Source organism: Psammomys obesus, unplaced genomic scaffold, assembly GCF_907164565.1.
Source record: "Psammomys obesus unplaced genomic scaffold, mPsaObe1.curated_primary_1811, whole genome shotgun sequence".
NCBI lineage: Eukaryota > Metazoa > Chordata > Mammalia > Rodentia > Muridae > Psammomys > Psammomys obesus.
The window spans coordinates 7651294-7660059 of record NW_026592510.1 but is presented as its reverse complement, the minus strand read 5'-3'; the positions used below and the strand labels follow the sequence as shown (position 1 = coordinate 7660059).

The 8766-nt window shown below is 42.6% G+C and overlaps 1 protein-coding gene across 1 annotated transcript in view; it reads right to left on the bottom strand.

The window, feature by feature from the left end:
- Positions 1-8766, bottom strand: part of Gldc (glycine decarboxylase) — an 83367-nt gene that overhangs the window by 57305 nt on the left and 17296 nt on the right. Inside the window, exon 3 of the mRNA XM_055613857.1 lies at positions 8087-8222. Coding sequence (XP_055469832.1) covers positions 8087-8222 — 136 coding nt within the window. The remainder of the gene's footprint in view (positions 1-8086; positions 8223-8766) is intronic.

Genomic DNA, 8766 nt, shown 5'->3' with positions numbered 1-8766 from the left:
AGAGAGAGAGAGAGAGAGAGAGAGAGAGAGAGAGAGAGAGAGAGAGACAAGACCCTGAGTCAAAATAAACCTTTCACCCTTAAGTTACTTATGCTGAGTATTTGGTCAAGCAATAAAAAGCAAATCAGTGCATCTTGTCTTTGAACTTTCATGGGGAAGAACAGAATTGTCACAGAAACAATAATTATTTTGGGGGCACAACCAATACTTATGTTCCCTCAATTTTTTTAGATTGATTCATGTTATTTTACATGTACAAATATTTTGCCTGCATGTGTGTATGTGCCACAGAGGTCAGAGGTTATCAAATCACTCGGAACTGGAGTTACAGATCACTGTGAACCACGGTGTAGCTGCTGGGGAACAAATCCAGATCTTCCACAAGAGCTTCAAGTGCTCTTAACTGCTGAGCCACCTCCTCAGCCCGGTGACATTTTGTCCTACTCTTACTTTTTTAAGCACATGATCTTGCTGTGTAGCTCAGGCTACCTGTCACTCACTCAGTAGATCAGGCTGGCCTTGAATTGGTTCTCATTCTCCTTCCCAGTTACATTATGGTTACATTACTATTTTAATTATCTTACTGTACAAATGTATTTTGTATGAGTGTTGCAGTGTGGAGGGCAGAGACTGATGTTGGTGTCTTTTCAACCATTCTTCGGCTTACTTTTTTTTAAAATTTTGTTTGTTGTTTTTTAAGTGCATTGATGTTCTGCCTGCATGTATGTCTGTGTAAGTGTGTCAGATCCTCTGGCACTGGAGTTACAGACAGTTGTGTTGTGAGCTGCTGTGTGTCTACTGGGAATTGAACCTAGGTCCTCTGGAAGGGCAGCCAGTGCTCTGAACTGCTGAGCCATCTCTCCAGTCTCCTCCAGCTTTATCCTATCTTTGGAGAGAGGCACTCTTGCTAAAACTGGAGTTCCTCAACTCCCCTAGGACCCATGAGCTCTAGGGAACAACCTATCTCCTCCTCAGCACAGGGACTGCAGATGAACGCCATTGCCCTTAGCTCGTATGCGAATGCTGGGGATCTGACTGTTTTCCCAGGACATCCGAGTGTGGTTTGTTATAAGCTGGCTCTTAAAACCCATGCCTGCTGCCTGCCTGCCTCCATGCTCCCAGTCCATGACTTGCTATGGGGGTCATGGACTCACCCTCTGAAATCATAAGCCCCCAGATAAACTCTTCTGTAAGTTGCCTTGGTCACGGATTTCTTATCACAGGAATAAAAAATCAACTAAGGCACTAAGCCAAAAGAGTTTTAAGTGATTTATTTATCACTTTGATTTTTTATGTCTTTTTCTGTTTTTTTTTCTCCTGTTCTGATAATTATATGCAGGCTTTGAAAGCATTGTCATGTTGGCTTTATTTAAAAGGGTTTACCTTTAACTAAAGGACCAGGGAACACAATGCCCTTTTTTAGTCTTTGCATGCATATGCATAAACAAATCCACAAAAATAAAACTCTGGAAAAATAGCAATAAATAAATAAATAAATAAATAAATAAATAAAGATAAAAGGGTTTACCATGGAAGACTGTCTTAGCACACAGTTCTACATTGGCACAGTGAAATAATTTTCTTTATCTTTTACTGGGGTTAACTGTGTATGTGTGCAGCAGAGAACATTGGTACTTCAGTTAATTCCCGGAGCAGCCTGGATCAGCTATTGTAAAGGCAAATTCTAAGTGAGTGGTGAACTGGAATGAACAACGCACACAATACAATACACAGTGCAGGCAAGTGAAAGGGGCCGAGAGAGAAATGAGGTCATACAGAAGCACAGACAATGGGCAGTGGTGATTCCAATCAGGCAGGACCATCACACACAGCTGGCTGTTCTGAAGGCAGATGTGACTCTGTTCCTGCCATATGCTTAGACTGACCGCCCAGCAGGACAGTTGCACGGCATTTAGAGCGATCATTTGAAATTTAGATGGGTAGACAGGTACACACACACCCCCTCAGAGGGGGTGCCATATGCATGTGCCAGCCAGCCCAACTGATGAATAGAAAGGACTAAATATGTTCTCAGCAATAGATACACTAGGAGAGAGTAATGTCCCAAACTAATTCAGCATGGGGCGGGGTGGGGTGGGGTAACGAGCAGTGTGACTATTAAAGAGAAAATGGTACGATAAATTAACCCATGGGCACATAGTGAGTGCAGTCATTGAAATGATGCTGTAAATACTCCTAACAAGAGATGAGGTTTATAATATATTGATTTTTTTTTGAAACCAAGATAAATAGCTTTTAAACGTATGAATGCCAAAGGAACCGGAGGGCCAAACCCGAGGTTTTGAAGACAAAACAGAGAATGACTGAGCCATGGTAGCGCCCATCCTGTTCAATATATTAATTTTTTAAAAGTAGAGTATTTACTGGGAATGTAGCCCAATGGTAGAGTGTTTGCCTAGCACTCTTGAAACCATAGGTCCAGTTTCACCACACAAAGAGAAAAAGGAAGAAAGGAAAGAGGAAAAGAAGGAAAGAAGGAAGGAAAGAAGGGAGGAATGAAACCAGCCAGCCAATCAGCTTGCGAGCTCATTTCTTGAGAGGTAGAGACATGACCAGCCTGAAGTATATGAAACCCTGCCTCAAACAAACAAAAAGACCCCCCCCCAAGAAGGCGAAGTATAAAATATCAACTAATTCATGTAAATCGGTAAAAGCAAGTAAATGAGCCAAAATGTGAACAGTGATTTTCCCTTGGGTGATTTTCCTTAGGTTCTTTCCCCCAACCTATCAGACTAGCAACAGCTAAGATTTTTATTGAACATGTTAACATGTCAAAGAGAGTGGCTACAATTTATTAACCAACTTCTGTGTGCATCTTTTTTGTGAGCTTGTTAAGAATGTTCATTATAACGAGTTGGAATAGCATCCCAAATCCCCAGACTTCAAGATAACTCAACCAACATTTGGATGCCCTTTGCAGCTTCTTTTCCACATAATAATCATATTTACACTTGTAAGAAGTGGAATTATAGTCTGTGTGAGGTTTTACATCCTGCTTTTTCTTCAGTTAAAGTTACTGCGCAGAAAATTTCTTTCTTTCTGTTTGGTTTTTGTTTTCAGAAAAGGGTCTCACTGTGTAGTCCTAGCTGGCCTGGAAGTATCTATTGTGGACTGGGAGGGCTTCAAACTCAGATTAAATTCCCAGAGCTGAGCTTAAAGACATTCTCCAACACACCCAGCTACACCTAATTCGTTTAAAGAGCCAAGATAGTTGTTATCTAGAGCAGATGTAAGGGGCCCACACAAACACATGCAAATTTCTATGCTTATCAATTAAAAAAACTAGCTACCAAAGTGTTCTTTTTCATTCAAAAACATGTGCACTCCTACTTCACAGTTGTTGTTCTTGACTTTGGCCGATAGCCGTCATTTCCACACCAAACTCTAGGCCAGCGAGGGCTACACCACGTGGGATATTGCAGTGAGTGTACTGTGTGATGGCACCTGCTGAAGTCACACCCTGGGGAGGCTGAGACTGAAGATGAAAAGCTGGAGGCTTGCCTGGACTATACAGCACGAACCCTGCCTCAGAGGGGTGGGGAGAGAGGGGGGAAGGAAAGAAAATGAAACCCCTTCACATTCACACTGATTACTGATGGGGGGAGGGGAGGGAGTGAGAGGGAGAGAAATAGAAAGAGGGAGAGAAAAAGGGAGGGAAGAAGAAAAAAAAAAGAAAACCCTTCACACAGAGAGACAGAGAGACACAGTGACAGAGGTAGAGAAACAGAGAGAGAGAGTGACTGTTTGGGACACAAAACAAATGAACAAACAAACAAACAAATAAACCCTAAAGGCAGCAAGACATGGTGCTTCACACTCATGATCTCCAGAGATGCTGACTAACCACCTGTAGCTCCAGTTTCAAAGCATCCCACAACTTTAGCTCCAGGGGCTCCTGCACACGGGTACATAACACCCCCTAAAGGCACCTAATTAGAAATAGTAAAATAATACCCCCCCCTTTTTTTTTCTTTTTAAACCCTGGGGCAAGAAAAGGATGCCAGAACTGTGTTGCTCTTGCAGAGGATCTGGTTTTTCACAATTACTTGCCTGTCACTGCCGTTCCAGAGGATCTGGCGCCCTTTGGTTTCTGTATGGTACGCATGCATACATGAACCCATATACGTATATATGTATAAACAGTAGAGCCTTAAATTTCACGTAAATTAAAAAAGAAGAAGAAAAGAGGAAAAAAAAAAGCAGCAGGTATGGTGGTGTATGCATTTAATTCCAGCTCTGGGCTCAGAGTCACCCTCTGCTACATAGAAAGTTTGACGATAGCCTGGACTGCTTGAGACCCTGTTTCAAAAAAAAAAAAAGCCTAAAATGAAATCACATAAAATAACTGAGATCCAAATAAGGACCATCAATCTTCCAATGGCATCTGTACCCGCCCAGCCCTTCTTTGTTGCGCTACTAATCTGGCAATTCTTAAACTACAAAATTGCCAAATATCTGAGGTGGGAATGAGCCTTATTTTTTGACTCCCCACTCAATTATCTCTTATGAGGCTGGCAAGATAGCTCACTGGGTAGGGTCAATTGTCATCAAGACTTAAGACTTAAGTTTGATCCCCAGATCCTCTGAGCTCCACACTTGCACCATAGAACATTTATACCCACAAATACAAATACACACAATGAACAAAACAAACAAAACCTAAATATCTCATAGAGAAATTTTTATCCAGCAAAATGGCTGCTCTGGCAAGGGCTTAAGTCCAAAGACATTCTAGGCCTATGTGACCCAGATGGAATGCAGACACAGCCTGGATTACAGTATGACCTGGCTGGAATACAGACATGCCCTAAGTACAAACCTTTAATTCCAAACAATGAAGGTAAGGTTAGTTTGTAGAAGGAAGCAGCCATGTTTGAAAGTGATGCCTAATCGAGGTGCAGACAAATTGACAAATCAGAGAAAGATTAGACAGAATGAAACAGGACAGGATATGCCCAACTCTCATGAGAAGACACAGGACAAAGAAGACTGAGGAGAGCATCTCAGAAAGAGAAAGAAACAGAGAAACAGAGAGGTGGCAGTTTCACCGGGACAGTTTTATAAGACAGGATGCAGATGAAGACAGAAGGAGCCAAATAATGAGGATTAGAACAGATTGCCAAAGTTAGTATGAGGCCAAACAGAGGAAGTCAGTCCGAAGCTGAGATCAAAGCTGGTTTGAATAAGTCACCTTGGAAAGGAGTTTGAGCCAGAACAGCTGAGTTGAACCAGCCAGCCAGAGCTCAAAAAGAGCTGGAAAGGGTGAGTTTATTAAGCAGGAAGCCTCTGACACAGCAATTAATCAGGCGATAAAAGCAACTTTAAAATCTCTATGTCCTCCTACTATTCATTGAAAAAGGCATTACATTTTCTGACCACAGTTGTTCATATCTGATATTGCAACGACCCCATGACCTCTGTCACTGGGGTTTAGTAATTCCATCTTTGGCATGACCCTTCTTTAAGCCAAAGTTGAGCTACTGTAACCACCATTGCTTTCAAAGTCACTTCCTTTTTTTCAAACTTTTGAAATATTTACAAGTGGGTTTTTTTTTTTTTTAACACTGTGAAAATATAACAAGCAAAAATGCTCTTCTTAGCAATGGTCTGTGAAAGGAAAGAAAGAATAACCCTCATTTCATGATTAAAAAATGCTACCAAGCCACACATGGTGGGGATCATTTACTTTCAATACTTGGGTGGCCGGGATAGGTGGATCTCTGAGAGCTCCAGGACTTCGTGGTAACTGCAGAGCAAATTCCAGGATAGCCAGGGTAATTATGGTGAGACCCTACCTCAAAATAAATAAATAAATAAATAAAGACATACATACATACATACATACATACATACATAAATGAAATAAATTTAAAAGAAAGGAAGGAAGGAAGGAGGGAAGGAAGAAATGCTGTCAAAGGGTGGCTGGAGAGCTGGGTCAGCAGTTAAGAACACTTCCAGAGGACCAGGGTTCAATTCCCCACATGCATATAGCGGCCACAACCATCTGTAACTCCAGTTCCAAAGGAATCTTATGCCCTCTCTCGGCTTCTCTGGGCACCAGGCATGCACGTGGCGCAGAAAGGCACATACAGGCAAACCTCATACACATAGGGCAGGCATAGTGGCAAAGGCCTTTAATCCCAGCACTCGGGAGGCAGGGGCAGATCTCTGTGAAAAAAGGTCTTACAAGATGCCATGAAAGGGCTGCTGTCATACATACAGGAGTTTACCTCAGTCAGGAAAAAAAAAAACCCACATCTGCTTAAAAACGATTGTCTGAGGACCTGCAGACTCAGCGATGCCTGACAGTGGCATGTATGAAGACATCAGTTCAGTTTGAGCTACCCAAGAGGAACTAAAAGAGGGAAAAATGGTGTCTGTGATCCATTGGTATGTCTTAGTTCAAATGGTTCCTTTTTCTAGATGCATTTTAATAAATGTATTTTAAAATTATCTCTATATCTGAAAGGGCTTACAGTTCTGAACTTAGGTTACTTGGGAATATACTCAATATGACATTGGCATTTATTCCCAGATAACCAGTTTTTCCCTATCATTTGGTCATGACTTTCTCTTGGTAGTAGGAAAAACTAGGGGCTTTCAGGAGGGCTCATAAAAGTCATAAAAAAGCTTGTTTTAATCTTATTGCCAAGATTGTAAAAACAAAACACAAAAAAACAAAAAAAACAACAACAACAAAAAAGAAACAGAAAGCCACAAGGAAAATGCAATTATGAAATGAAATGAAATTATTTTAGCTGCTGACGTTATCAGCAATGGATACTTTGGGACAGTGGGCCCCAAGAAACAAATTCTAGGCCCAGTGTACAGTTTCTTTTAAGAGCCCAAATGTTTGTGTTCTTTCGAGTCTATGTGACCCATTTATTTTCCTCTCACGTCACCGGAATTTGTTGGCTCCATCGCTATGGAAACCATTCAGAAGTATAATGTGAAGTCCGCCCACCCATGTGCTCACAGCCCTCCCTATCAGCATGGGCAGGCTGCAGTATCGCTCTGGGGCCCAGGGCAGCTTCTGGAGAACGCAAAGCAGCAATATTTAAAATTCACCCAAAGCCAGAGACTAAAAAACAGAGTATTGTCTCCCTCTCAAAACGCTGGCTGCCCCCAAATGAATTAGCATACTAGCTCACAGCCAGAGAAAATTATAGCAGATATTCTGTATGGTCACTAAAAACGGAGGCCACAGGCCAGAGCTTAGGCAGAGAAAGCTGCAGCTCATTCATGGACATCACCAGGCTTTTTTTTTTTTTTTTTAAGGGCAAGGAGAAAAAGGCTATTTACTTTTGAAATCAGATAGCCTTTAGAGTTTATCATGCACACTTTTACCAGAGCCACAGTGAAAAACAAGCCCTCAGCAATGCAAGCACATTAGCAAGCACATTTATATACTGAAAAGTTGTCCGTCTCTCTCTTTTGATGGGCCTGCTTTCCTGTTCTCTTCCTAATAAGGAAACAGAGTACATTGTGGTGAAAATCTCCACACATGGGGTGGAGGGCAGGCATGACGGTGGCAGCAGATCTGGTTCCTGTAAATTAGATGGGACAAAACCAGTGGGATGGCTAGGCGGATAAAATCGCTTTTCTAGACAAACCTGACAACCTGACTTCTATCTCCAGGTCCCAGGGCAGAAGAGAACTGGCTCTTGAAGACTGTCCTCTGACACACATAACGCTTCTCAGGAGCAGGAAAGAATTATCTGATTCTCAAGGTAAGACGAGAACAAGAAGCTGGTTGTGCAAGCACAGGCCAAAGGACCGAGATGTACTACTAAGTTCAGACACAGCCCCAAACGCCGCAGGGCCTCACCAAAGAGGAGTGAAGCCTTGTTCAAACGCAATGCAGAGATTCAGGTTGTCAAGAAAAAGATCGCCAGAGCTGGACTTTATGGAAATGGAAGGGAACAGACTCTGTTTCAACAGCCTGCAAGGAATTTCTTGGAGCTTAGAGAGCAGGAGGGGCCAGGGGCCAGCGTCTGATCTGTGAGATGCAGCATCACAGAGCGCGAGTCCCAGATTCCTGTTCTCTAGCGAGGAGATACATTACCATCCAGAATTCTCCAGTAAGTTCCGCAAAATGGTCTGGGGCACCGAGCAGTTATAATAGCCCATGCCAATGTATGATCTCCAGATCTGGTTTTTGCTTGCAATGGCGTGCAGGGTTGCGAGGATTTCATTCTCACCTGACGGTGGGGAAAAGAAGGCAGGTTACTAGAGAAAATGCCCTGACAGGAAGCTCCACTTACAGTTTAAAAGTCTCCTGCTGTTTGGGTGTTCGTATCAGGTGACCAGCTAGATGGAATAAATATCATCCATCCTACCACCATTAAATAATACCGTATATGGAAACCCAGTAGGAGGATCCCCAAATTGCACTTGACTTCTCAACATTAGTCCGTCATCATTCTTCCATCTGTGTATGTGCATATTCATGTGTACACACATGTGTGTGTAAACTGCACACGCTCGTGTGTGTGAAGGGAAGTCAGGGGCTGATACGCTCCTTGCTCACTATACAGCTTATTTCTGAGACAGGGTCTCTTATTGAACTTAGAGCTCACTGATAGATTTCATGGCCAGCAAGCCCCAGGGATCTGCCTGTCTCAGCCTCAGGGGCACTGGAATTACAGGCATGCTCAGTCATGGTCAGCTTTTATGGAGGTGCTAGAGACCAAACACATGTCCTCAAGCTTCTGTGGCAGGCACTTTACCCACTGAGCCATTCAT